We start from the raw sequence: 27,963 nt of genomic DNA, 5'->3' as shown, positions 1-27,963 counted from the left end.
TTAAGGACTTTCTAGGCCCAATTACCTCAAATCTGAGGACCCAACACAGTATAGTTTGAGACACGAGATCTAGATATTTACGCAATGACCACTTAGGATTTTATACAACAATCAAAGAGAGAGAGGCTTAAATGTGTGAACAATTATCAATTGTGCTGTGTTAAAGTGATAACTATGTGGTCTCTGCCTCGTCTAACACAGCAAAACAATATATAGCCTATTTAATGTTAAGTGAAGACATTTTTAAAAGAACAAGAATTTTGATTCTTGCACAACATATATAACTTCAAGCACTTTTAATAACCCATGTCTTTTTATGCCTATTTGTAAAAATCTTTCAAGGCCTTGCTTTTTCTCCTCAAATTCTCAAACTTGGAACCTGAACCTGTGGAAACCATGTGAAAGATTAAAGATCAATTTAGAAAATGATCTGCATACTAATGGCTAATTAAAAACAATTGTTAGTTGCAATCCTACATTCAATCAAACAGTAATTGGCCTGTTTGTTTTGTACATTCACATACAAGTAAAGAGTCACTGTCTGTAGGCCATCTTCCTTTAATAATTCAGTACCGACAATGACCACATGATGATAGCAGAGGTCAATTATTGTAGAGCTGAATGCTCTTTATCCACGCTGATCAGTCTGTCGGCATTGGAAAACACCTCCTTACTTCATTTCTATTAATGCTTTCTCGTCCATTGAGCATATCAGAGTGACCTTTACCAGCTAGTCCCTAAAGGTCCTTTAAGGTTGTGGTGATAAAATACAAAGGCAGGAATTACTTTAAAATGGCCTACTGTTTACTGTGTAAGGGGAAACCGTTCTGTCAAAGGGGTCATAGAATGCAAAATTGATTTTACCTTGTCATAGTTGAATAACGTTTGGTGGATGAATTGGACATACATACAACCTCAAAATCCCATTGACGCATCTTTCCTCTGCAAATCTCACAATTTGAAACGGCCTCTTAAAATGGACAGATGTCAAGTTGACGTCAACTATGTGACTCCTCCTTATTTGGCTATAGAAATTCTATGCATTGTTCTTCTGCTATTCCATCACTAAATTCACTTATGAGACTTTTTTATGCGGGAAATCAAATATGTAGAGGTCAAATATGTGCCGTTTTACAAAAATTGATGGTTATTGCAAATATTGTCCGACTGTGTGGGGGAGTTTACCAGCCGTCAGCTCGCGGCGCGCCTTACCTGCACAAAGTCACCGGTTTCAGGTAACTACCAAACGACACCGCCCTGACAGAGCTCCAGGGCCTGCAGCTCAGCGCTCTCCCTCCCCTCTTCTTGCTAAATGGCTGATGTGTGAGCAGGAGAGCGCGGTCAGCGAGCTTTACATAATAATGTGAAATGTGTTTTGGAATTCCTTTGTGTGTGTTATGATTGTTGCATGTGGACCCCAGAAAGAGAAGCTGCTACATTGTTAGCATCTAATGGGGATCCAATAAAGGAATAAAGACAAACACACAAAACCTAAACATCACAACAGCTTCATGAATGGAGAGTTCATCCAGTTCCGCGGGTTTGACGGCCGGTTGATTGTCCTGTAAATCTCTCTTATCTGAGAAGCAGAACTTTTGAATGATTTCATGGAAACCCCAGCCTGAAACCAAAGTATGAAGAAATGTATAAAATACCTCAGAATTTTTATATATGAACCTCCTTTTAGCATCTTGTTATTTGACACCAGCAATGAAAGTACTACATGAGGCCTCTTGTAATCCAAAGACAAAAGGGTAGGGAGAAAAATTCCTTTAAAATGTAGGAATTTGAGAAGTTCAAATGCACAGTGAAAACTATAAACTATTTAAACAATTGCAAGGCAATACACAGCTATTCAATTCAAGTTCCCTCCCCATTCTCTCTCTCTCTCTCTCTCTCTCAGCTAGTCAGTCAGAAACTCCCCTTTTGCTTAACACGCCATAGTATGCGGACTGAAGGAGCAACAACAGAAGCTCCTCCCTAAGAGTACATCTGGAACAGTGGAAAAGTGGACAGGCACATACCATCAACATTGTCTGAGTCTGGGATTAAGTCAGAACATTTTGGTTAGTAAGAGAAGCTACTTTTCTCCTGGAGACTAAACGTACAACTCCTCCACCTAACGTTGGACTGCTGGTTTTCTGAACACACCCCAGTGGTGCAATTCTCTGATCAGGGAGTAAAACTTCAACCTGTCCATCATCACTGATTGACACCTAATAACTGCAGGTAAGTAATGTGAATATACTACATCCTGCTTAGGCTTCCTGCTTTCTGTTTGCCTCTTACTGTATCTAATTTCCTACCCTTTGTGGCGATGCATGATAAGAAAAGGTTAAGTCAGAGGAGACTCCTTTGTTCCAACAGCTATCACGCATTAGAGTTTGCAAAGCATGCCATTAAATAGTGATACAATGTGTAAAACTAATTTAAATGAAAACCCAATACAGTATGCAAAGAACTTTGTGCTCTTTGGTTCAAAGTGCAGAAGTTGATATAGAACAGTAGGCAATTTCCACCTAAATCCCTCAGATGTCACATGCTGTCACATTTACTTCATGAACGGACTTCCTGATTTGTTTTCACTTCTTACTTCTCATTCACTGTTTTATTTGAACATTCCTGTACAACTGTCAGTGTCCCCACATGTCTAAACTTGCAGAGCCACAATTATCAACATGTACCAGAATTCATCTTCAAGAATAATGTACAAATGATTTAGCCGAGACCTGTAGAATATATGTACTAAATCAACACATTATTGGTAAAGGAGAAGCCTTGACTTTTAACTCTGAAAGACCAGCAATCATAAACCTTGTCTTTCTCAAAACCCTGCCCTAATTTTATAAAATTATTATGGCTAATAACCTTTTAGCCTGTTAAGTGAGAATGTTCTTTATTACTCCTCACCTAGTCTCACTTCTCTATGCAATCCCCTCTGTGGTCAGACTGACAGCTGTTAACCCTGTCAACCACTCCTGTGAGGACTTTTCTTAACAAGCCAGAGCAGCCTTATCTGTACAAACATAAACAAATATTGACTTACTTTATTTTCATTCATCACCTGTTTTTTCCCTCCTTCTGTTTACAACTTTGTTCCTGAAGCTGCCATCATCTTCCCATCATCACTCATCTCATGTCCAAGCCTCTACCTTCTTCTACTGCTCCTCATGATTGTTTTCACTCCCAAACTGCTGTAAAACAACACAAAAGAGTTATTTGAGATTTCTGACTTACAAGTCTAGTCCTATTTGTCCTACTTTGGCTGTTGGATAGCTCTTTAATATGCAATTATTCTACCAATGCCTGGTACAGATATATTCAGGCTTATGTGGTTTTGCAAGTCAGTTTGGCACTTAAATACATTGTCCTGTGTATGCAGCCTGGCATACACAGGAAGTGTGGATAAGAGTGACAGGAAACAGCCTCATATCATACTTTGCTGAGAGCTCAGCTCCATCCTCTGTTCTGACCAATAGAAAAAGGATCTGATGCACGTAGAGCTGCAGCTGCTTCTTCATTTAACCTATTTCCCGCCAAATGTAACAAACCTCCAACTCACATCAAGAGGTCTGCAGAATTGAAGCCGAATGAGACAGACATGGAGGGATTAGATGTTGTGAGTCAGGGAAAGGGAGGTGGGAGGGTTTACACGGTCAGGAATGTGGATGTGGATACACAAGATTGGACAGGGAGGGTCATGCTGGGAAACACACTGGGTAGAAAAAGGCAGGATGCCAGAGTATTTCACATTCCACCAACTTTAAGACTCCTCTTATAGTCACATTTTCACATCACTTCCACATTGGCTGAGAGCAACTATCAACTCTACACATAAAAAATGAATTATTCTTGCATTTTCTGCTTCACAACCGGCTTGCTGGTCCATTAAAGAAGCCACAGAGAACTGGCAGGAGTGAAATTACAGTCTTAGGGCCTGGCTTTATAAAGCCAAAATTACAGACAAGCAAATCTGGATGTAAAAATGTGTTTCTTACAACAGAAACTACAGATGGTTGTGTAAAGGAATTTATTTGTTCATTTTTCCAATTGTTTTTAAATTTTAGGCCTAGTTCCACATGCAAATTACAGGCTTTTAAACCAGGTTAAGAAATAACATTTTAATTGTATTCCCTGAAGGAATATACCTATACATTACTTTAGCCACAGTTACATTTTTACTTTTCTAGCATCTACTTGTTAGCCTTTTCTCTCTGAAACATAGAGAATCACTTTTTCTGGCTTGCTTCTTCTTCGTTAAGATGCTGCATTTTTAGTGAATTAAAAAAAAAAAAAAAGCTGTTATGACAGTGTGTTTGTGTGTGTCTGTGTTCATGCTTCATGCATTGCTAAAGGATGCCATTAGGAGGGGGAAACAAGTGTGGCCGCTGTCAGAAGACGGTTTACTTTGCAGAAGAGGTCCTTTGTGATGGGCGGAGCTTCCACAAGTCCTGCTTCCTGTGCAGTAAGTAAACTCTTTGCTGCTTCCTGTCATTGTCAACGTGGAAACGGCTGAACTTCAGACTCTCGTCATTACTGTCACAAGTAATACTAACCTTATGTGAACTGTTGCTCATCTACTCTCAAAGAAAAATGTATATGCATAGGTGCAATAGCATAATAAAAAAATGCTGGAATAGGTAACATGCACAGTCACTTAAAAAATCCAAGATAGTGTTGTTGCATGCACGCTGGAATACTTATAAGCATGAAAATGTGTATATTTCCCTACATGAAAGATACCCTTCTGTATAAAATTTAAACATTGGTGTAAATTGAGTCTAATAAGAGAACTGTTTCTTAAGATGGAATTTGACATTGACTGTTGATGAGATAGTTTTTTTGAAATGTATAAAGCACCATTATAGTTCATTATATAATTAATTAAATCATAGCTTCAGTGTTTGGGCAATTACAAAAAGAAATAATAAAAGTACACCAGCAAAACAGATAAGGGATTAGTTTTTCTATATCCTTAAATCACAAACATTGCAACAGTAAAACTGTAAAACAGTAAAAAAATTATAAAATAAATAAAAACGTATTTTTCTGTCTCAACTTGAAAAATATGGAGTTGCAAGTAGAGTTATTTGTGTTCCTGTTTTAATCAACCATTCCTGTGATGGAATTTAAATAAGAACATGCTTCTTCGATAGAACTGTTCCATAAAAGGAAACCGTTAGGAGCCCAGAACTAAATGCAGGAATGTTCCCCAAAACATGTGCAACTATTGAAAACAAAAACATAAATGTACGGATGTGTGTGTGTGTGTGTGTGTGTGCATGTGAATGTGTCTGTTTTTGCAGTGGTGTGTAGGAAGAACTTGGACAGCACAACTGTAGCTGTTCGTATGGATGAAATTTACTGTAAGGCATGCTACGGCAAGAAGCACGGGCCAAAAGGCTATGGTTATGGCCAGGGAGCAGGGACACTCAGCATGGACAAGGGGGAGTCTTTGGGTATTACACATGACGAGTGAGTAACACACAAACATACACACTTCTTGATCTCTTCTTTAGGGCCTTTATCTACATTTTCTCTCTCTCACCATTAGACCTGCACCTCATCGTCCTACCAGCAACCCGAACCCATCCAAGCTGGCTCAGACATTTGGAGGGTCAGACAAGTGCCCTCGCTGTGGGAAGTCTGTCTATGCTGCAGAGAAAGTGATTGGAGCAGGGAGTGTAAGGAAAAACACACATGCACACAGATGTGCATGCTTGAAAAACATAGCTCGTTTTTAAAAATGGATCTTCTTTTTATTCACAGTCATGGCATAAGACTGGATGTTTCACCTGTGCATCATGTGGGAAGAGCCTTGAGTCAACCACACTAGCTGATAAGGATGGAGAAATCTACTGCAAAGGTAAAACATCCTATGCATGAAATGAAACTAAATAATAGCTAATTGTTATAAAATGACACAGGAAGCCTGTATTTGAAACTTCACAAGCATTCTTTAATACATTTTTCTAACATAACAAATTCTTCTTTTAAGAAGAATTTGTTAAGGCTCAAGATCTAACCAAATTGTGTTCAAGTTCACTCTGAGATTTCATTAATGGTCAAGAGGCTAGATGTTACTGCCAATAAGATATCTATTAAAAGTACATATAATGGCATTATATCATTGTATAGTAATATGTCTGACCTGTTTTCAATGCTGGTCCAGAGTGGGAAAACCAGGCAGGTCGACCTGTGTTGATCATACAGGCTGCATTTGTCTGACAGAGATTATGATATTATGCACCATACTGTCATACAACATACACCGTGTGACTACTTAAAGAGCAAGAGAGCACGTCCTAAACTAGAGGAGGGAGGGAATTATTGGAATGCAATACTCAAATTCAAATGAGAGAGAGAAAATAATCTGCTGTGTTTTTATTAGTGGCCTGTGAGTGGATGACTGTGTTGTAATAAACACAAGAATACAGTAGAGGGCCCCCTACCTAAAGATATTCTAATGTACACAACAATAACGTTTTCAGAAATAGGAAGAACAGATCATATTTTTATATTGATTTGAAAGAACTGGTTCAGCATTCCACAAACCCCTAATTAAAGTGCATTATTGATATGCCCTTCTCTAACTCACAAAACATCCAATGATGGTTGCATACCCTTTAGGGGAGCCAGTTCCAAGGCTCTGGTATTGGCACGCTTGCTGACTGATACAGCATACATGGACATTTCTTGGAGCCATATATTAACTTGTACTCTCCTGCTTTAATAAGTCAAAATGTATGCTGTAAAAAGAGTCCATTTCCAGCTCTTTTTAACTTGGTTTTGAAAAGCAATATAGCCTAAAAATAAAGTTATTTTTTGAGCCCCATACTGCATTTGTCATCACAGCACATGTCACTCCTTGATTTCCAAAGCAAAACTTAGCATGTGAAACAACAAAATAGTAAGCAAGAAAAGAACAGGTGCAATTAATCATATCATTAATGATGGCTGTCCTCCACCCGGTTCCAGGGTTTAGAATTGTGCATGATGGCTCACTGGAGAGGCTTCCTGCTTTGATAAGTCAAAACTGTCGGCTGTGGACAAGGCCTATTTCAAGAATCCTCAAACACTCTTCTGGGCATGTGGATATTGAAATATGCCGTTCTCTGCATATTGACACATTTGTTTAACCTGCTTCCCACGTTGCTCTTGAAGGTAAACGATTAGCTAACGTCGGACCGTAACCAACCTCAGAACTTTAAGGTCACACTAAGCATTATTAATTGTACAGGTATTATCCAGCAGCGAGTTAAATCTTCATAGTTTCTAGTAGTCGTACAGATAGCTTCTTTGTAGTCTGCCTAAAAAGACACACAATGCTCAAACACAATATCTCGAAGTGAGTCCGTTTCGCCCCTTCTGATGTCCTTAATGGGGCTAACGTTAATGCTTTTGACGTTGCTAAGTTTAAGCTAGCTTTGACTCGAATGCATGCGAGGCTGCAAGTGGGGTTAACTAAATAATATATCATAATGTGGAGTTTTTTTGACATTACCTTTATTTTCAACAGGTTGCTACGGCAAACAGTTTGGTCCCAAGGGATTTGGGTACGGATTGGGAGCCGGGGCGCTGTCGCATACCAAGTAACTTGGTAGAGACCACTGAGATTTCGAGATTTCCGTTGACTGGTTTCCAGAAAGCTGCACTACTGTGTTTTTCCTGCAGAGGGCAGACTGTTGCCAATAAACATGCACCTAAAAAACTGCATTATAAGATTGTACAGTGAGAAATATAACACCCTTTCGTCCTCTTTGGACCAAAGATCATAACTATTGCTGTTACAGTAAATCGTAATACATAATCCATACATAATACTTAAACTTTAGGCCCTATTTATGTTTTTACCACTTTAAAGATGAATTGCATTGCTTTTACTGTTTTTTGTTTTCCCTCTTACGTTATTCTCAGTATCATTAAACAGTATTCTATTTAATATAGTAAATGCTGCTTTTCTTGTTATGCTTTCCAAACGGCATGTCATTAAATAAAGTTGAAAGAGTTTGGTGCCAATTTTTCTTAATTGGTGCATAAATTACATAAGAACAGCTGAGTGAACCTGTAGGGAAGTGGACTTCTGTGTGTGAGTTTCAAGAAATGTCGCAATGTTCATTGTATCAGTTCCTTTCATAACATCGCGGTGACACATCACAGTGATGATAATAGGCTATCATGTAAAGTTAGGGAATTGGGCTACAGCTTCCCTCTCCTGCTGTCTTAGCCAAAGTGAAACCTCATTAAAAAGCTAGTCTTGTTTGTTATGAACATTGTGCATAATGTTTCCCAGCTTTGTTTAACTTCAATCATTAAAATCAAGTCTGTCATTGGTTTCAACATGCCTACTATTATTTCAGGATATTTACATTTTAAAGGAACATGTGTAAGCTATAAAATGTATAAAAAAATAATAAATTGAATTGCTCTGAAACGTTGTTGTTGTTGTTTTTGTTGTTGTCGTTTCTCACATTGGCATATTAGCCAACAACATCTGACTTCTTTCCACTAAATACATTTACTTTTATAGCCTAATGTGACCTAAATGGGAGGGCTGCATATTTCTGTTAACAAACATCACAACACACGGTGCTAAAAAAAAATCAGACAGGGATTTCATTAACAGCCCGGATCTCCGCCTGCCGTCATCAGGAGGCGTGGAAGGTCCACAGAGGAGCCGGGCATGTTCAAACATATCCAGGGACACCAGCCTACTGTAGCAACCTCAACGGAGTACGGTCATTAGCGCATGTATTTGATTTATACGCAGAGAGTGTTGTCTTGTAGTATGTTTTCCTGAGGGACTTGATTCCGACACAATAACATATGAGATCTGTATTTAATGGATTCATTTCGAAGCGTAGTCCATCACTGTTGAAGAAGACTCTCTATTTGTTTTGCTCTGACTTTGGCTCAATGTGGCCATGTCTTTCCCGGCTAAAGTGATCAGAGACGGGCTGCTAGAGAAGCGCAGCAGCGGGCTCCTCCAGCTGTGGAAGAAGAAGCGCTGCGTGCTGACAGAGGAAGGGCTGCGCCTTCACAACTGCAGAGGCGGTGGCTCCAAGGCAAAGGAGCTCCGCTTTGAGCGCATGGCCACGGTGGACTGCGTGGAGTACAAGCGAGGGCTGGTGTACTTCACCGTGGTCATGGCTACGGGAAAGGAGATTGACTTTAGGTGTACGCAGGACGGCACGGCGTGGAACGCGGAGATCGCTCTGTCATTGGTGCGTCATAAGAACCTGCAGGCCGTGCAAACAGGACGGAACAGACACCTGTCCACAGCACAGCTGGGCAGCACTGGGGAGGATGAGGAGCTTTGACCTGGGAAAGGTATGCCTTCCTCGGGTGGTGGAGGAGAATTAGACTGGGGCTTCCATCACAATGCAGGTTATAATATTTTCTGATTGGATGGAATGTAAACATCCAGACTTTTGGGAAATGAGATGGCCCATTGCTGGGAAGCACTTAAGCATCAATCTACAAGTATATCTTCAGTGTTTAGATGTGAGTTTACACTGCCAGTTTATCCTTACTATGGTCATCGGCCTTCACTGCAACACCACAGTCGTCTTAGGACACAAGCTCACTCTCACTTGAGGACATAATTACAATGCAATGTGAGCCTCCAAAATAACATCTGCCTGCCTCTCTCTCACTTGCCTGCCAAGTATTTTTAAACACAAACACACATACACACAGAATTGGAGTGACCAGAGCTAAGCACACCGTACATCTTTTCTAGTTTTTCCACATTTAGGACATAGTCAGTGCCATCACATGACAACTGTGTTATTTACTGAAACAAGTCACTGAAGTCTCAAATGTGCATGAACCGAGTGTGTAAGTTTGAACTATGAGCTCACAGTACAGGAATCCACCGAGATGCTTCTTTAAGAGAGCTGCAGTAGTCAAGTGCCCAAATTAACTCAGTAGCCGTGGTAACAGTGTTACCTAACTCACTACAAACATCATCAGCTGCACCTGTGTTGAATATATAAATTCTGAATTTAATATTTAAAAAATGTGCTTTTATCTTTTTCGCCAGACTTTCTACTTCTTGGGAGTGAACCAATCAGGGTGGAGAAGGGTAGAGGGCACCAGATCCATGAGCATGATTCGGTGGTGCACAGCATGATGGGGTGTGCAGCGCAGCCATTGGTGAAAATGGATTAAAGGGGAGAGAAGAAGTGTCACAAACACTCCTCTTGTCTTTCTACATGAGCTTAATCACGCTGTCACACAAAGCCTAGGAATTGTATATACTGTAGGTCATTGTGGAGACTGCTGCGTAAGGAAAATATGGCGTTATTTAGACAGAAACTGTAAAGCCAGGGCACTGTTTACCCCTTGTGCCTTGATGTTTAAAAAATCTTCAATTTTTCCTTCCTATTTCTAATGTTGCTAAAACAGTAGTCACTTTATTTCTTCAGTCTTTGCTTTTGAGGAAAACACATCGCTCTTTGACTGACTTTGAAACCTTTTGTTATAAAGACTAAACAGATGCATGCTTTTTCTAAAGTTGAACATGAAGAAGAAACACTTTGCTCATATGCACAATGTATTCTATATATTTGCTGAAACCCTGTACAGTATTACACTTTTAAAAAGATTAAAAACATTTTCCTCTGTAATCATAAAGTTTCTATTTTTATTTTCAAACAATGCTGTACTTCTTTGGAACATATAATGTCTCTTAGAGCTGTAAAGCCAGCTGCAATTCATTTTAGGTCCTAACCATTAATTACTAAGCTCATCTGTTTCCAGTTGTGGTGTAACCTTGCTGCGAGAGCCTCTGGAAAATACACACATCCCCAGACATATAGACACACACACTGTGACAACGCTCTCTTGCGTGTGTGCTAAAGTCAGGATACCTTTTGTTCTGAGCAGTGTGGAGGACTAATGAGAAGCACAGTGAGCCTGAGGCATGTGCACAAAAACATCCTCCCACATAGACTAACCTACAGAAGCCATTACATGCACACCCCAGCATGAAATTCAGCAAGGTCTCAGCATCAGCAGACTCTCGTTAGCGAGGCCTAGCATTATATTGTTCATTCAAGGATGTTTTGTGTCAAGAATATGGTACTGGGTGTGTGAGCTGTGTTTGGCTGTGGGGCTCAGAGCAGGACCGGAACAAAGGGATGATTGTGTAGCAACTTCTCCCATTACTGTGGAAAACCCCAAAGCTAGCCACACCGCATGAGTCAGCAAGCGACCAGGAGTACTGCAAGGAGTGGATACACCCAGTAATGGATCATTGGTCAAAACAGTGTGTATGTGTGTTTGTCTGTGTGTGTGAAGGAGCTCTGCAGAGAGGAGCAAAGTAGTTGTAACGGTAGTGTGATAAGTCTGTTAAAGGCAGGGTTGGTAGCTATTACACCCCGACAGCAATGCATAACTTATAGGTTCTGAGAAAAGAACAAAAAAGAGTCGCATCTGTAGCTGCTGTAATCCTAAAAAAATGCCCGCCAAGCTCTCCCTTGAGGTCCGCTGATGGATGGAACCAATGAAATGCCTCCTTGTCACGCTGTGTGTACTCTACCATCTCAAATCCTGAGCTCAATGCACATCGTTGCCACATTGCTGACAGTGGTCCTGTTTGTTTTAAACATTCAGTGTGATAATATTAGTTGTTTGCTAGTCTCGCATTGCCAGACCCTCCTCCTCAGCACTGAGGAGGACGGTCTGACAAACCCACACAGCATTCCGGTATAGAAGAAATTGTTTTTTGGTTTATTGGCATTTCTTTAAACCAATCACAATTGTCTTGGGCAGTAAGCACCGCATAGAACCAAACAGCAAAAGGAACCTGTTTAATAGCAACATGTATGTTCAAAGGTTGTTTTAGTTGTGAGAGATCAATTAACCATAGTCCTCATAAAGCCACTGGAGGAGAAGGTATGGACATCCCGCGGAAATAAAAGACATACAAGTTTCCTCCGCTTTGTTTTTTTAAGTCAAAATAATATAGTATCTCATGTATTGAACTTAGTCTATATATTAGTCTATGTTCTGCTTGGGAACCCTGTGTTGCAGGCGGCGTTGACTACATCAGCTTCACCCTTATTCCAATAGCGACAGCTCTCAGAGAGCAAAGCCTATACGAAATAGTACGATAGTTACATATTGTAACTCCAGATTCTATGAGTATAGGAATAGCCCTCTAGGATTTCGGCCACCTGCTTCACCAACGTTAGATGAAGAACAATGGGCATGAGGGCACAAAAGAAATCTTAACAACTGAGCAAGCGCAAAGGGGTGACCCAATAGCGAAAGCTCTGAGAGGGCTATGCCCATACTTATAGATTCTGGAGTTACAATACGTAACTATCGTTAATGAGACATGAAGTAAAATTGCAGTATTTTCTCCGCTCTGCTCTAAAGCAGCAACGCAGCGGTATTCATGCAAGTCTGTGTGTGGGCGGAGCCCCAAGAGCAGGCGTAGGGGATTGAAAGAGCCCCGAGGAGATACTACTTTCAAATCTTGCTAACTTTTCAACATAACCAACCCTGCCTTTAAAGGTCCAGTCCTTCAGAGTGTGTGTACTCACACTATTCAGTAAAATGCCATGTCTCAACATAATAACCTTTGTCTAGGGTGTCTGGCTTTCTCAGCAGATAAACAGACAGCAGCTGCTTTTTTCTGGACTTTCTTTCAGCAGATAAACAGAGACAGTCACCTGCAATTGCATAAACCAAACATGAGCTTATCTAGAGTTGAAAGAATATTAGTTTGAACAGGACAGACATCATGGCATTATGGATTTTTATCCAGTTTGAATTGAGCCATGGATTACAAATATGATGTTTGTCAATTTTAAAGATAATTTGTCAGTTGGAAAGTCTCAGTTAGCTCATAGTTAAACAGGTGAAGTGTAAGACTGTGAAAATACGTAGTTAGACAGACTACACACTTCAATTTCGCATTGAGGACATCTTGCTGAAGCTACGATGTCTCTGTGTGTGTAAGTTACACTATGACAAACCTCAGGGCTAACTGAGGCTTTTTTTGGTTGAAAAATTATCTTTTATATTGACAAATTTACACATCATATTTGTAATCGCTTTGCTCAAACCCCATTGCTCAATTCAAACTGGATAAAAAAATATTTACCTCAACCCTACTACCGTTCATATTTTTACGATTTAAGGTCCTATGAGGTCAACAGGAAAGGGCGGGACTTTGGCTCTCAAAAGGATAGTCATCTGGTGTAAATGTGCTTGTGGAAAAAGAAAGAAAGAGCATACTTCTTTGACAAAGACATGTGCGTTATACACATGCAATATAGCTTTAATCCAAAGAGGCTAAAGGTAAAAAGAATTAAACTGGATTTAGAGTAAAAAAGAAATAAACATCTTAAGAAAGTTAACTAGAGTTGGAGAATATCTAAATGTTAATACTGTCAAACGTCCTCCCTATTGTACTGCAGTGTACAGTATTACCATGACCAAATAAAAATGTTGACGCTAAGGCTCAGGCGGCATCACCAAACAGTTAGTTTGTGCCTACACTATTCAGAAACTGAATACCAAAAACTAATACTGAAAAGCCTCTCCCTTTTCACAAGGTCGTGTTCTTCTTTGAGACCAGGTCACTCTGTGCACGACTTGCCATCTCTCTCTCTTTCTCTCTCTCCTCCACACTGTCACATGATGATAACCACATATAAGCATTTTTAGGCATTAAATAAATTCAATTTATTATTTAATCCTTGTCTCTTATATAAGTGCATTGCATTATTTTTGCAATTTTTCCCGCTGTATACCGTATTACCGCCCAACCCTAAATAAACCCAGTTAAAGATATATGAATTCAGGGAACACAAGACAAAAAAGAATGATCTTGTCATCATGTGTTAAATGAAATACACTATGATACCTTCAACCAAATGGCATTGTTGTAATTTTGCCACTAGCTCAATGGTTCAATACCATTACCAACACCTGTGTACAACAAAAATATACACCCCATGGTAGCGCTACAGGAAAAAGTAATGGGATCATCAAAGACATTGGGAGTCACCCTCAGTGGATCACCAATGTCTGTAACAAAAATTGATGGGATTCCATGTGATAGCTGTTGCAATATTTCGGTTGGGATTAAAGCGGTGAAATAACAGACCAAAGTTTCCATTCACAGAGCCACTAGTGTGGCTAAAAATACTGTGTAACAACACAGACTTCTATCATTAACTGGCACAGGTGTTGTCACTCTCTCTTTCTTCCAGCAGTTCAAACAACTACTTCTCCCAATTTGTACTGTCCCCATTCTCTTTCCATACAATCTTTGACTAGTATAAACATTCCATCCTTTGTTGTGCAAAGGCCAAATCTCCAGGCTCTAACTTCTGGCCCATGGTTTATAATAAATCTGCGAGAGACAAACGGACAGAGCAAGATTAGGCAGTTAGAGAGATGGGGTTGACTAATTATAGCCTCCACTAACAAAAGAGAAAGAGGGAGCACAACAATGGGGAGGGGGTGCAGTTAAATAGAGGGACACCAAATTGTTCCTCATCTCTGATCTGGCCATCTTGCCTCTGCTGTTGCTGCTGCCGCCATCTCTCTCCTTCCTGCTTCTGACAACGGTAAGGTCCTTTCATGGTGGTCTGTAAAGCTCCTCAGGTATGGTGTTAGGTCTATTATATACCTTCTGTGCATTTATATGGTACACAAACTAAATGGACGGCAGTTTGAACTGATGTACATTTGTCTTGTACAACCATTTATTTGGTGAAAATGTGTAGACTTTATCCACATTTTCAAGCAACTCTGAAAAATAATGGTTTATACAATGGAAATGTAGTCTATTATGGGGATCAGTATATGATGCCAAACCAGTAAGCAGGGATATTAGAGATGTACAGCGAAGGTTTTGATGCCATTTTGTCGAAAGCCTGGTTTTAGCGCTGTGGATCCACCTTAACCATAGTGCCAATTAGCCAGTACACTTTGCAGGATGATCAATTGAAATAATACAAACTAGTCTGCTTTAATATGTGGCCAAAGCAGCTCTTTTCAAATCCGAAACAGACATGAACCTTCCAAAGCAGCTTGGGCTTTTATTTTAATGTTTTGCATTGCAATATTGGCTGTACCTCAGAGGCTCATAAGCATTCATGAGTTACTAGCAGTAAATCCCTGATCCAGGCTGGGCACCCCAGAACACAATCACCCTCCACAGCTGTCTATCAGATGTCCCCCGGTCTATTTGAGGAGACAGGCCACTCTAAATTCCTCTCCCCGAGATAATCCCGAGGAGAAAGAAGGGGATGAGAGACGGGAGGGATGGATGAGGGATGGCAATCAGTCCGGAATTTTCCTAATCCGTTGGAGCAGCATCATGCTAGGAGGTTGTAGGTGCCATTTTCAACTGGAATCAACGAGTAAATTAGGGGAGACAAAGGGTGAGAAGAGGTGAGAAAAAGAAGGGTTGAGGGCTGTAAATCACTTGTTGATTAAGATAAAGGCCAGAAGGCCATGCGAAGGAGGGAGAGCAAGGGTAAGCTAATGTGTTGACAAAAGTGAAAACAACACTATAGAGATGAGCTGACAAGATGACTTGTCCCATATTATGCTCATTTTCAGGTTTAATTGTATTTTGTGTATCTACTGGAACATGTTTACATGCTTCATACTGTCTATATTAGTATACCTGTATTAACCATCTGACGGAATGCTCTCCTAGTCCAAGTTGCCCAATCTGCTCTGATTGGTCAGCTTTTCTAGGTCTTTCACATCTGCGTTCCCGTCTTTGGACCATCACTGCAGCCGGGGAATGACTGTAACAGCATTTTCCTTTTCTTACAGTAGTCTAATAATTTAAAAGCACTGTTTTTAAATAAGTGCTGTGTGCATTACTCTATAGATTTAGCGTTTTGATATTTTATATACAGCACCTAGACTTAAAAATGTATGGAACTCTCACTTTTACAACATGGGACCTTTACAAACACAGTCTCACCTTATGCCTCAACCTTACATTTGGGAGACATTATTTCACAAGCAAAACTGTCCACTGTGATGTCTTAAAATTATTTGGAAACCTGGGAAATTTATTCCTGATTCCTCTCTACTGAACATTTGTGACACACACAAACAATATGTCATTCACCTCCACTGTATTGCGGTAGAGCAGAGATCTCCAAGAGAAGAGAAGAGAAGAGTGAAAAATGATCTGGCCCTACAAAGGCTGATGAACAAACACTGACAACTGTTCAGTGTGTGTGTGTGTGTGTGTGTGTGTGTGTGTGTGTGTGTGTGTGTGTGTGTGTTTCTAATCTCTTCTGTCTCTCCTCCAGTGAAATCTCATCAGCAGGATGCCTGAGCATGTGTGAGTGATCAGGCTTTGTGGTCTTATTATAGACCATTTACTCATTAATTCGCACACACATAACACAAAACAAAAATGTCTGAGCTTTGTTTAGGAATAATCCTGTCTTTCCTTTCTTTTAAATATTGTAATTTTGTTGTTTTTTACAGGCAAGAGGTAAGCCAATTTTTATCACTGATTGCTAAATATTTTGTGAATGCTACAAATACAAAACAATTCAGATAATGATATTAAAAGCTGCAAGTGAAGTACTAACATTTTAATGTTGTCCTGAACAATGCTCTCCATCCAGAGGAAGCCAAAGATCTCAGCTTCGAGGAAGCTGATGCTCAAGGTGAGAGATGTTTCTGACAAACTATGATGTAATACAGGTGTTTGACCACAGGAGAGCAGCAGACGTCCTGTTCTTTGTAGCTGTACTTTAACCTCTGATTTACAGTTACATCTGAACATACAGTCTGTACTTGACATTAATGTTTCCATAAAAAACGTTTAAACTTGATGTGCTTTACCAGAGCAATATAAAAGCGTCCTGTATTACATTGTATTATCTGTTGATTCATATTTGTACAGAGTCTGATGGTGGCAAAGGCCAAGGAGGAATTGGAACAGGAGGTTGTGGTTAAAGAGGAGGAGAAACAGAACTATCTGTCAGAGAGAGCTCCTCCTCTAAACACCAGCAGCATGAGTCTTGCACAACTACAGGTAACTTTTCCTCAAATTCCCCAAATCTTCCGATGTCCTTTGCTTTCTTCACTCCCACCTCTGGCTCTTTGGTAATCTAAAACCTGTAAAAGCTGCAGCTCCCATTCTACTACAGGCAATTGTTGTCGATCCAGGATGTAAACAATCTTTTTTCAGTGATGTTTTCAAGAAATCTGCCAGATAACTGCCTTGCACTGCTGCTCCCTCTGCCTCCTCATTAAAAACCAAAACCCCACTAAATATGGATTTCTACTTCAGCTAATTCTATTAAACTAAAGGAAGTCCGGGCATTAAAGCTCTGTCATATAGAGGATATACAGGATGATGATCCGCAACTGCAACTTTTTCAGATGCACAGATTTTAAGTTGCTGTGTGTGTGTACGTGCAGGACCTCTGCAGAGAGCTTCATGCCAAGATAGATGTGGTGGATGAGGAGCGATACGACATTGAAGCCAAAGTCATGCTCAACACACGTGAGGTATACATAACTTCCTCGACCCATTTCCATGTGCTATGGGCTGAACTCACATAAGCAGATGCAGCAAAACTGTCACCATGTAAAATTCCTGCAGTACTAATGGTCTTGGTCATTAATGACCAATGGTAAATTGTCTTTTGATTCTCTGTCCCTGGTCCAGATTAAAGACCTTAACATCAAGGTGTTGGACCTCAGAGGGAAATTCAAGAGACCAAGTCTTCGTCGTGTTCGTGTGTCTGCTGATGCCATCCTTCGCTCACTTCTGGGCTCAAAGCACAAGGTCTCCATGGACCTCCGAGCCAACCTCAAGTCTGTCAAGAAAGAGGATACTGAGAAGGTGTGTGCAGAAGGAAATGAAAGACAAAACCCTCTCATGCATGCACGCACACACTGAACACAAGCAAACCACTGCAAGCAAGATGTCTACCTTACCAAGGGCAAGCATGCAAGGTTGCTTTCAAATGCATGACATCAGTGCTTAAAGTGCCATTTGGAACACCTGAAAAGTTTGTGTGTGCGTGTGTGTGTGTGTGTAGGGTGTGTTTGAGATACCAAGCAGCAGGCCAGTGCAGGGCGGCAACCGTGTGTGTGTGAGAGGAGGTACGGTACGTAAGACAATGATCCCATTATACACAGAAGAGTAACTTTTGTAAGCGGTTCTGCTTGCTGGTCAGTGTGTGTGTGTGTGTGCGTGTGTTTGTGTGTACTTGTGAAGATTAGCCGGTGCGGGTGTGTGTTTGTGTGTATGCCTGAATGGAAGTGTTTGTCGCTGAGTGTTATAAGGGGCTGTAAACCAGTTATACTAGCAGTTAAACACCATTCTCATAGGGGATTCCCAGGTGACAATATGGGCCTCAAAGGCTTAGGCAAAACAATGATAAGATACTCTGAACCTGCTCTACTTCACAGTCTCTTTTTAAAAAAAAGAAAAAAGATTGCTCCTGTTCGTTTATGCCATCTAATGCTCTACTGCATCTGTCTGCAGAAGAGGCCAGTCGAGGACAGTGACTGGAGGAAGAATGTGGAGGCCATGTCAGGGATGGAGGGAAGGAAGAAGATGTTTGATGCTGCTAAGGGTCCTGCCCAGTGAACCCAGAGGGGGATGGGCTGGTGTCATGTGATCATCACTCCTCCTGCATCTGAGTCGGTTTTGTTTTCTAACAGTCTGTTACAGCTTCTGGATTTCTGCCATTTTTGTGTAAGCCCTGCCATGTCTCTACACTCCTGAAATTTTCTCCACTTTTCTTAAGAAGTGATCAGTTTGCTGTTCATTGATATGGTGCTATTAATTGTATTGTTCACATAACTGATATTGCACCTAAACCCCAGATTTGTAGTTTTTGTAAAGCAAATTCAAAAAATGCGGCTTGTGTTTCTAGAAGACAATGGTGGATAGTATTGTAATCAGCAGGCCAAATGATGTTATAGCCAATATTAACATGGCCCGGCCAACTTAAACTGCATATTCTTGCTAAGTGATAAAATGTCCAAAAGCATGGCCTGTGGTTTTTTGAGCTGTAAAAATGATTTGTCAGATGGATTTATACATGCACAAATAAGTCCAACAATAATAAAACAAACTAAATGCATCTCCATTTCATTGTGCTTTTTTCTGTATGAATATGTGCTCAATGGCCAATAGATTTCTTTAAAGATAGAAATGGGGGAATCTTCATCTCTCTAAGATAATAGTCTTCATCTTATTGCTGTCTTTCCTTTGCAATACTGCAAGCTTCAAAATGTTAAGATACAGCAAAGATATCAATAGCCCACTCAGGAGTAATTGTTATCCCTTTATTTAGCTCAAAGCACAGCCCTACAAGCTGCAAGCAAAGCTGTACAGTTTTATATTAGAGGAATGTCAATGGAACATATTGACGGACTGAAGAATTGCACCTCTGACACAGAGACCCTTCTGCGAGACAGTAACTTTGTGCTGATATGCTCATACACCTGGCAGCTGTCCACGGCACTGTCTGTTTTGCATGCTCATAAAGCACACCCAAAAAAAAGGCTTCGGTAATGATGCTTTAATCGCCTTATCCCTGTGGATGCAAAGAACCTGCAGTATATCATGTGTCACTGAATAGATTTTTCCCTCCATATTAACAGTGAAGCAACACAAAAACACAGACACATACACACAATTCAGTCTTCAGTGTTTACAATGACAGCACTGATGCACGCTTGGCCTCTTTGGCCAGGATGCAACATGCAAAGAAGTCCCATTCGATAGCATCTTCATGGTACAAGCTGCCTGAAAGCCAACCTTCTACAAATATGAGTGAAGCTGGCTTTTAATGCTCACACACAAATGTTGGTCTGGATGAGCAACAACAGCTACACATTACCTGTAATCATGACAGTAGCTTATCCTGTTTATTGTGGCACGGTCTGCAAAAACATAAGCAGATACAGGTTTGGTAATGAAGCCAGGTGAGATGGCGGGTGTGTGTGTGTGTGTGCGTGTGTGTGTGTGTGTTGGACGTAGCCCGAGCCTGGGTCAGAGTCCGACATACTGGGCTGAGAGGACAGGTGTGGCCTTACACAGCAGAGCAAACAGTCTGACTCACACTGTCAAGAGACTTACTGCCCAGTGCAACAAAGCATCAAAACCCAGTTTGACATAGAATATAGTTTATAGTCATATAGTTTCCTTTTCCTTTCAAATTTACCAATTCAGTTGACATTTCTTTAAAAATAAACTCATTTGTTTATTGCTATTAAATTGATCTTTAGTTCTATTATCATAGATTTGTATTCTCTTTCTATTTTGTGTTTGATATTTTCTAGTTAACTACTTTGTAGCTGTCTTGAAGTGCTATGTTTGCAAAACCTTTTTTCTGGTGTTTTACACTGCAAAAACATCTTTTTACATCAACTTTTATTGACTTTTTTATCTCTATTATCTTTACACTTTTACTTGTTCACATTACTGCGTATTGTGTTAGCTTTAATTGTATAGCAGCAGTGTGGAATGGCTACAAAGAAGTGACTGTCACAGCTATCATAACTGCCATAATCCCACCATACAAGGAGAAGCTCTCTCTCTCCCTCTCTCTCCCTCCCTCCCTCTCTCTCAGGTGGGTAGCTCACCTTTGTGGTCATGTGATGCCTTAGTGAGCTGCATCGGGGTAAAGGTGGACTGCTTTGTGCCGCTCTGTCTGTAATTTGACTGCCGCCCATAGAGTGCTAATCAGTTTACTCTTGTCTGTGAGCGAAGTGCACCTGGAAACTTAACTTAACTTTATATATTTGCGTCCAATATGTCCATAAGTCGGAAGAACTGGTCGGCTCTGTCCAGGTAGGAGCTTTTTCTTTAAAGAGAATATGACACCTGTGTTTGAGAGCACCATCTGCAACTGCTGCTTTTTGACAGTGGATGTTATGGAATTTAACTTTAGTCGCTGAACAAGCATAAACATAGCTCACTATGGCAGTTGAGCAGAACAAAAATGAGTTTATAATATTCATTTAGGGGCATTACAATATCTGTAGTCAGCAGCCTTGTAAACCCACAGCAGCTTTATGAAAAAGCTACTTTCTGTTTTCTTTTGTCATTGTTAAAAGATAGTAGACTAATAAACGCTGTACTTTCTACACACATCCTGCATGACACTAGACTGAAATGTAATTTAAAGTTGTTCAGACAAGCAACCAACTGTAAATCTCCTCATAAACAGTTGATGAACAAGTATAGCAGGTTCTGTGAAACCGTTATTACAACTGTAATCTCTCCTTTCCAGCAACCAAAACAAGCAGCTTATTAGATCCATTTCTGGAGATTTTCATGAAAACTTTCACGTTGGGATTTGGATCTTCATTTTTGTCTCTACCTCGGTTTTAGTTTCTGTTTTACTTCCACGTTGTCTGATTGTTATGTGCGTGTCCTGAGTGCATTATGATTCTGTACTCAGCCTGGCGCGCCAGTGGACGATGGAGGACGAGGAGGAGGTGGAGAGGGAGAGGAGGAGGAGGGTGAAGAGCTCGAGCAGCACCGCCGACCCAGATGCCAACTTCAGCCAAACAACCGGAAGCTCGCCCACCAGCGACAGCGCCTTTGGGACAGACTCCACAAGTGAGACGTCCCAGGGCCTCAGCAGGTTATTTTCATGATTTAGTAAAGCAATTCATTCATCTTTACTTGTCAAAGCTTGATCTGTAGACAGTCGGAACCTGATTCTGTTGCTGTAGATGTGTGCTCTGCTCTTCTTTATGCACGGTTTATGCTCTGCTACTATCTCTCTCTTTATCTGTCTTTCATTCACTCCATCTTTGCTGTATGTTAGCCATAGGCATGCTAGTATATGAGATTCCATCTGCTTTTGATGGTTTTAGTGGATGTATTTCAAAGGTGTAGAGAGAGGATTATTACACGTTTTTGCCAATGGGAGTGTGTCATCTGTATAGTTTTCAAACACATGAAGAAAGTTATCAAAAACAACCACCAGCTGAGTTATCAAAAACACCAACAGCTAAGTTATCAGAAACACCAACAGCTAAGTTATCAAAAACACCCCCAGCTGAGTTCCTGAAGCAGAAGCAGTCTTCAAAGAGAGAGAGGATCTGTAGAGCCTTTCATTTGAGAAACACAATCAGACACAGGACTGACAGGTCCTTTCCCTTACTGGAGACAATCCACCATATATCCGTCATTCATGTGCGTGCATAAACTGGTTCTTTTCAGTGTGGAGCAGATGCAGCTGGACTTTGTGGAGATGCTGCGAGTCCGGGATGAAAAGCGAAGGATGAGGCATGTGGAGATGCTGAGACAACAAAAGGAGGTAGGGGAGGATGAAGCAGAGGCCTGCAGCGGAGGAGCCAGGGTGGAGCTACTCGGGGACATAGATGATGAGCAGGGTGGTGTTTTGCCCTCTGTGAATGCCCCGTGCAAACCACAACCACCGCCAAAAACCGCCTCTTACAGCCACACCAGCAACACCAACATCACAAACAGACAAGTAAGACTGAAATGATGTGCTGGTGTTGTTGTTTTGTTATCATAGTTAATAAATGACAACACAATTTAGAGTCTAGAGCAGCTCAGTGAGGCTCACTTAGGCATTCTCGCAATAACAATGTTATGCTAACATGCTGATGTTCAGCAAGTGTAATGTTTTCCATATTCACACCCTTACTTAGCATGTTAGCATGCTTACATTTTCTAATTATTACAAAAGATTAAGTACAGCTGAGGACGATGGGAGTGTCATAACTTTTGCAACTGAGATTTTGACCTGATGATAGTGCTGATTAAAAGTCATTGGGTCCCCAAAGTGGTTAGGATAAATTATCTCAGGACCATGAATGTCTGAACAAAATGTTGTGTTAATCTATGCAGGAAATGTTTGGGTATTTCAGGGGGAAAGTGAACACTTTGATGTGCTGTTCCTGTGAGGAGAAGTTAGAGAAGCAACAAAGTCAGTAGGATATAACCTCTGGGAACATGCATGTACAAAAAGGCACGGCAATCCATCTTACACAATAGTTGTTGAGGTAATTACAGTCTGCGCCAAAGTGGTGGACTGACCGACTAGCACTGCTACTCCTGCAGTCATTCAGTTAGTTTGGCTAAAAATGACAAAGTATGAACTGCCTTCACTGACAGACAAATCCTTTTGACAAGAGCGGTAGACAAGCACTCACATCCAAACTATTAATGCTTCACTTAGTCCTAACAGTGCCACCATTATGGCAACCCTGCAGTGTGGTTAATCACAGTTAACTGTTACCCCACACAGAGGCAGAGTCATGTTAATCATTTTCTAAATTCTACAAAAACAACTTTTTTTTCTCATCAGGGGAAGATATTAATGTTATGTGTTCTGTAAAGATGGAAACACATAGCATATTTTCTTTGAGTTAACAAACAGAATAAATAAATGATTGATAGAATTTGAGGAAACTGAGGAAATTACTGTATGGATCATGGCCTGTCTTATAACTGGACTTGCTGCACGCTTCACACGAATCAAATGCAAAACATCTATAAAACTTTGATAAGGCTGGTTTAAGGTCATAACTAACTTTATCTTTCATTACAATGGCAGGCGGCTCTAAGTAATGTGTAATGTGAGGTGTGTCTCTGGTGGCTCTGTTCAAAAGCTTCTATGTTGTGCGCTCATATTGATTGTCTCTTCTACTGTTTGTTTCTTTGTTAGCACGAAAATGGACAGTCGTCGAGCAATGACCGCGATCCCAAGCCATCGTCCAACCCGCCTCGCAAGTTTGTCAGGTAAATGATCACAATAAACTGTATGTCTGATGCTCTTTTCATGTCTGAGTCATCAGGAAGGATCACATACAGATCAAACATTTCTTTAAGATAAGATTAAGGATACTGATTCCACACAGGGAAATTAAAGTGCAAGAGAGAAGAAGAAGAGTGTAGTAGAGCAGTGAAATCGCAACCAAGAGTAAGTAATCTGATAAAAGTAATAAACCACATGAAAACAGCCATATGTGCCAACCAACTAAAGTCTTCAAGAGACACACTCATTTAGACATTCAGTTAATATAACCAGATGGAAACTCACATAGACGGACAACTGTCTAATCAAGATCAGCGGCAAGATATCTAAGCAAGAATATTGTCTTAGAAGATTTAGACAGTCAAAATTTTGAAAGGAGACTTGAACAGGGTGTGGTAAAGACATAATACTCTGCGGCTTTACTGTGAGTTGGAGAACGAGTTGCTTTCTCATGCACATCTTCAACTGACCTTTCAGTTCACTTGTGTTTCTGGTGTTGCAGTTCCGTCTCCATCTCACTCGACAAAAGCCCCTCCGCCAGCGGGTGCACAAGTCCCATGAGCCCTCGCTCTCCGACAGCCCCCTACTCACCTCGAGAACACTGGCCATCGCCTTGCCAGAGCCCTTCTCCTAGGGGAGCTCAAAGCCCTGCTCAGAATGGACACACACAGGAGGTATTTTCACACACACACACACACACACACACACACACACACACACACACACACAACATCATTTACAACGTTTACAACCCATTGTCACAACAGCATCTCTCAGGGGGGAGGGCATGCCTTGGGGGACATCAGTAGATTAGCTATGACATTAACCCCCCGCCCCAACACACACACACACACACACACACACACACACACACAACATCATTTACAACGTATCTATCTATGCTTCATATTTTGCTTGTCTCATGGAGTTTGGCTGCGAAGTTCTGATGCAGTTGATCATCAATTCAATAAAGCAGCATCCTTTAGTGTTTAAAGAGTGAAAGTTACAGTCTTTGTGCCAATACAACCAAACTATCACTGGTGCCTTTGTTAAGTACACAGTGTTGAAGAATACAAGAGATGCTCACTTCAGCTCATCTTCATCTTAATGGGAATAGTTAAATATGATCCTGTGTAGCACTAAATGTTATTTTGCTTTACCTTTAGACCAACGTGAATGGCTCTTCCTCCAACGACAACTTTGAACAGACGGCCAAACCAGCGTTCATCAGACAGAGCTCAAGGACTATATCTTTCAGGGTAAACACGCGGGCACACATGCACACATGCACACACACACACACTAACACAGACACACACACAGACACACACACACACACACACACACACACGGCTAACTGCCAACATTATTCTGTCCCTATTTGACTGTAAAAAAAGGTTTAATCTCTCATCAGCTGTTAGACTATCATTTCAGGGTAATTTGGTTGTGTCACTCAGGCTTCGGGCTTGTGCTAATAGCTGAAGCAATATTTACCAGCTTTTATTGCTGACTGGTTGCTTTGTTAACACCCCAACACATCAAAAGAGTCGGGATATTTGTGCTGGTCATTAGCTGCTGATATTTGGACGACTGTAAGGTCTGCTAACGCACACTCACATAGGCTTGGTTTTCCACAGATGATGAGGAAGAAAGAAGAAGAGAGTGCTCCGCTGCAGAGGAGGTAAGGCAACATCTTTATTTTAAGTTCCTGTCGTTGGATCTGTCTACCTCAGTTTGGTTGCTGACAGCTGTATTCTGTTGTAGTGCGAGCGTGAGGTTGGCCTCCAAGAAGTTTGAATCCAACACAGTAAGCTATCTAATACTAGTCATAGCTGTAGTCATAACTTTGCACTTTGGACGGAAAGGTAATCTTTCAATATTTACTGAGTAAAAAGATTAGGAATGTTGACTTGGATCATAATAATAAGAAAATAGTATGTATATTATATATTCATGTATTTGTTTTGTGTTAGGGTGGTACACAGATGATTTACAGTGTGTATAATGAGTGTGTGTGTAATGTTAATTGTCCAGGACCAAAATGAAGATGAAGACAAAGCATCATCCTTCCAAAGAAAGTGAGTTTTTACAGCCGAATGATTTTCTTTAACCTTTTCTAAAAGTTTGAATTATTGTTATTTTAGTCAAAGAATGTGTACGCAGCCCTTGCATATGTGCATTCTGTTTTGTCTAGCTCTAGGCAGAGGATTTCATCCAGGTCCATCCAGGAGAAGATGGAGAGACTGGCTCAGGCTGCACAGGTCAGACTCTCTGCAACAAAACAGAATGACACAACTTAAGTCACTGTACAAGTAAAATATATAAGGAACATTTTTTTTCCATATCAACGCTGATGTTCTTTTCTTGACTCTGCTTCCTATATGCGCATAGAAGTCTGAAATAATACGATCTCCAGACGTGACCCAGAGGACCCTGTTTCTACTGGAAGAGGTGTCCAGGAAGAGAGGCCTCTTTGAGAAGGAGAAACAGGGGGCGAGCCCCACCAGCCCGGGGGTTTCTAGACAGGTACATTTATTACTCAAAATCACCTGTCAGATCTGCATGTGCCATCAATGCATGGACTGATATTAGCATGTATGGGTTCTGATTATTTCACATCTCTGTCGGAAATTCACAGGAATTTAGGAGCTTCCAATCAGGAATGTCAGACCGGATCAACCGCTGGGTCAACAAGACCAACGATACTGGGTCTTCACTTCCTACTGTGAGGCTATTTGCATAGTTACATGTCTGGTAAAACTGCATCATGTAAGATGTTAAACAAGTGTAGCATCTGGCAGCTAGAGGGCAGTCGTACTCTTTCATCTATACTGTGTGTGCCTCAAGAGCAGTACATATTTGTTTTCTTCCTGCTGCTCACATTTGATTAGGATGCCCTTACCAAACCAACTCACATTATGTTCCTTGTTGATTTTAAAAATAGGTTTTCTCCTCTAGTTCTGGCAACTGTGATTATTTATAATATAAATGAATAGGAAGCAGGAGTTTTTTTATTCTGAAAGCAACATTCGTTCTATTCTCCTATAGTGGTGATTAGAGTCTTTAGTTCACAGTTAAACTAATAACTGGTTGGCTTAACTTCAGAAGTTTAAAAACGGTTTCTATGACATACAGAAACTGGGTTGCTGTTAGTTTTAACAGCAAGGTTTCCATAGCTACGAGAACTCTGCCATTTTCGTTATATTGGAGCAAATAAAGATCTTTTCACTTATCATGTTTTTCATGACTTTTTATGATTTACTTTTGTCTGTTGTATTGAGGGTTGATTGTCTTGTAAAAACAAGTGTGATCATTTTTCAATTTCCTATTTGCAGGACTTGAGACATGTGGACATCATCGGTAAGAGGAGCCTGTTTGAGACCAGAGAGGAGAACAGTGTCCCAAAACCCAGCCCTGGAAAACTCTGCAAGTGAAGAAGGATGTCTATTTATAAAGGCCAACAAGTGAGATTACCGTCCCTCACAACTCTAACATAACTTTAAATTTGTATAGGAAATAAAAATGTGTATCTTCAGCAATAATTTCTTGCCTTTCTGTGCCCTTATTTGTAGGATTTAGTAGATGGTGGGGTGGATGCCATGACTGACTGATTCTTTCTTCATACTATGTTTTTTTTTTTTACTTCCCTGCCAAAGCACACAGGAGGAACAGATATGCCATAAAGAGAAAAAGTGTGTTGAGGATACTGCTTTAATCATACACTAATGCATTGCTTAAAGTACAAATAAGTCTTACTTCAAACATTGACATTACATGAATATTAATGTGTGAGGAAGGGTAAAAAGCAAAAAATGTCAGGAGAGGAGAAGACCAGTGATAGAAAACAGGGAGGAAAGTGACATATTTCTTTCAAAGCTTTTCAGCCATTTGCCTTTGTGTACTTTTTCAAGCACTTTAAACAGGTGTAGGTTTTAAGGATAATAACGTCTATTTTTACAGAATTGCAGCAGTGGGACCATGTTTTTTGTTTTTTTTCAATCAGCTAAAATATACCTTTAGTTCTGTGTCACTGTGGGCAAAATGCTGCCTTTCTAATAAATAAAATGTTTTAGTACTATACTTCTGTCGTGAATTTCTTCAAATTGCTTGCTAACACAACATTGAAACACTTCCTGTTCTTTTAATGCACACTATGTAACACTACTTATCTCAGCAGGGGGAGAGGGAGGGG

At 40.5% G+C, this 27,963-nt stretch overlaps 4 protein-coding genes and 1 long non-coding RNA gene across 7 annotated transcripts; 4 read left to right on the top strand and 1 right to left on the bottom strand.

Moving 5' to 3' along the window:
* Positions 1–1,911: 1,911 nt before the first annotated feature.
* Positions 1,912–8,007, top strand: csrp1a (cysteine and glycine-rich protein 1a). Its single transcript, XM_034876805.1, has 6 exons — positions 1,912–2,229; positions 4,356–4,465; positions 5,307–5,475; positions 5,555–5,684; positions 5,770–5,866; positions 7,520–8,007. The coding sequence occupies exons 2-6, from the start codon at positions 4,357–4,359 to the stop codon at positions 7,594–7,596; spliced, it is 582 nt and encodes a 193-aa protein (XP_034732696.1). The 5' UTR covers positions 1,912–2,229; position 4,356; the 3' UTR covers positions 7,597–8,007.
* Positions 7,951–27,609, bottom strand: LOC117947669. The gene is made up of 3 exons (XR_004657289.1): positions 27,479–27,609; positions 23,103–23,112; positions 7,951–7,961 (listed from the first exon to the last, which is right to left on the bottom strand). It is a non-coding gene; the product is annotated as an uncharacterized LOC117947669 (long non-coding RNA).
* Positions 8,625–10,633, top strand: phlda3 (pleckstrin homology-like domain, family A, member 3). The gene is made up of 2 exons (XM_034876809.1): positions 8,625–9,330; positions 10,046–10,633. Exon 1 carries the CDS (start codon positions 8,925–8,927, stop codon positions 9,318–9,320), a length of 396 nt encoding a protein of 131 aa, XP_034732700.1. The 5' UTR covers positions 8,625–8,924; the 3' UTR covers positions 9,321–9,330; positions 10,046–10,633.
* tnni1a (troponin I type 1a (skeletal, slow)) lies at positions 14,422–19,017 on the top strand. 3 transcript variants are annotated; one of them, XM_034876802.1, is made up of 8 exons: positions 14,422–14,591; positions 16,305–16,336; positions 16,486–16,492; positions 16,629–16,670; positions 16,910–17,041; positions 17,431–17,520; positions 17,681–17,857; positions 18,506–19,017. In XM_034876802.1, exons 2-8 carry the CDS (start codon positions 16,323–16,325, stop codon positions 18,608–18,610), a joined length of 567 nt encoding a protein of 188 aa, XP_034732693.1. In that variant the 5' UTR covers positions 14,422–14,591; positions 16,305–16,322; the 3' UTR covers positions 18,611–19,017. The 3 variants fall into 3 exon arrangements, with proteins under 3 accessions (XP_034732693.1, XP_034732694.1, XP_034732692.1); XM_034876803.1 differs by having other exon boundaries at positions 14,496–14,587; positions 16,304–16,336; XM_034876801.1 differs by lacking the exons at positions 14,422–14,591; positions 16,305–16,336 and having other exon boundaries at positions 16,397–16,492.
* On the top strand, positions 20,629–27,577 carry lad1 (ladinin). The gene is made up of 14 exons (XM_034876757.1): positions 20,629–20,824; positions 21,438–21,623; positions 22,208–22,481; positions 23,682–23,755; positions 24,274–24,445; positions 24,938–25,030; positions 25,409–25,452; positions 25,536–25,578; positions 25,806–25,849; positions 25,966–26,032; positions 26,163–26,297; positions 26,410–26,496; positions 27,107–27,235; positions 27,344–27,577. Exons 1-13 carry the CDS (start codon positions 20,787–20,789, stop codon positions 27,203–27,205), a joined length of 1,356 nt encoding a protein of 451 aa, XP_034732648.1. The 5' UTR covers positions 20,629–20,786; the 3' UTR covers positions 27,206–27,235; positions 27,344–27,577.
* Positions 27,610–27,963: the final 354 nt, after the last annotated feature.

The sequence above is a fragment of the Etheostoma cragini genome, chromosome 7 (assembly GCF_013103735.1).
Source record: "Etheostoma cragini isolate CJK2018 chromosome 7, CSU_Ecrag_1.0, whole genome shotgun sequence".
Classification (NCBI taxonomy): Eukaryota; Metazoa; Chordata; class Actinopteri; order Perciformes; family Percidae; genus Etheostoma; species Etheostoma cragini.
This window is presented reverse-complemented; position numbering and strand designations above follow the sequence as displayed.

What these genes read in the sequence shown, in the direction of transcription:
- lad1 (XM_034876757.1), top strand. Translation starts at nt 20,787, where the DNA reads ATGTCCATAAGTCGGAAGAACTGGTCGGCTCTGTCCAG. An exon ending in GACTGGCTCAGGCTGCACAG is followed by an intron (nt 26,033 to 26,162) that starts GTCAGACTCTCT and finishes ATATGCGCATAG; the next exon opens with AAGTCTGAAATAATACGATC. An exon ending in CTGGGTCTTCACTTCCTACT is followed by an intron (nt 26,497 to 27,106) that starts GTGAGGCTATTT and finishes TCCTATTTGCAG; the next exon opens with GACTTGAGACATGTGGACAT.
- phlda3 (XM_034876809.1), top strand. Translation starts at nt 8,925, where the DNA reads ATGTCTTTCCCGGCTAAAGTGATCAGAGACGGGCTGCTAGAGAAGCGC.
- csrp1a (XM_034876805.1), top strand. Translation starts at nt 4,357, where the DNA reads ATGCCATTAGGAGGGGGAAACAAGTGTGGCCGCTGTCAGAAGACGGTT. An exon ending in CAAGTCCTGCTTCCTGTGCA is followed by an intron (nt 4,466 to 5,306) that starts GTAAGTAAACTC and finishes CTGTTTTTGCAG; the next exon opens with TGGTGTGTAGGAAGAACTTG. An exon ending in TTGGGTATTACACATGACGA is followed by an intron (nt 5,476 to 5,554) that starts GTGAGTAACACA and finishes TCTCACCATTAG; the next exon opens with ACCTGCACCTCATCGTCCTA.
- tnni1a (XM_034876801.1), top strand. Translation starts at nt 16,412, where the DNA reads ATGTCTGAGCTTTGTTTAGGAATAATCCTGTCTTTCCTTTCTTTTAAA. An exon ending in TGAGTCTTGCACAACTACAG is followed by an intron (nt 17,042 to 17,430) that starts GTAACTTTTCCT and finishes GTGTACGTGCAG; the next exon opens with GACCTCTGCAGAGAGCTTCA. An exon ending in TCATGCTCAACACACGTGAG is followed by an intron (nt 17,521 to 17,680) that starts GTATACATAACT and finishes TCCCTGGTCCAG; the next exon opens with ATTAAAGACCTTAACATCAA.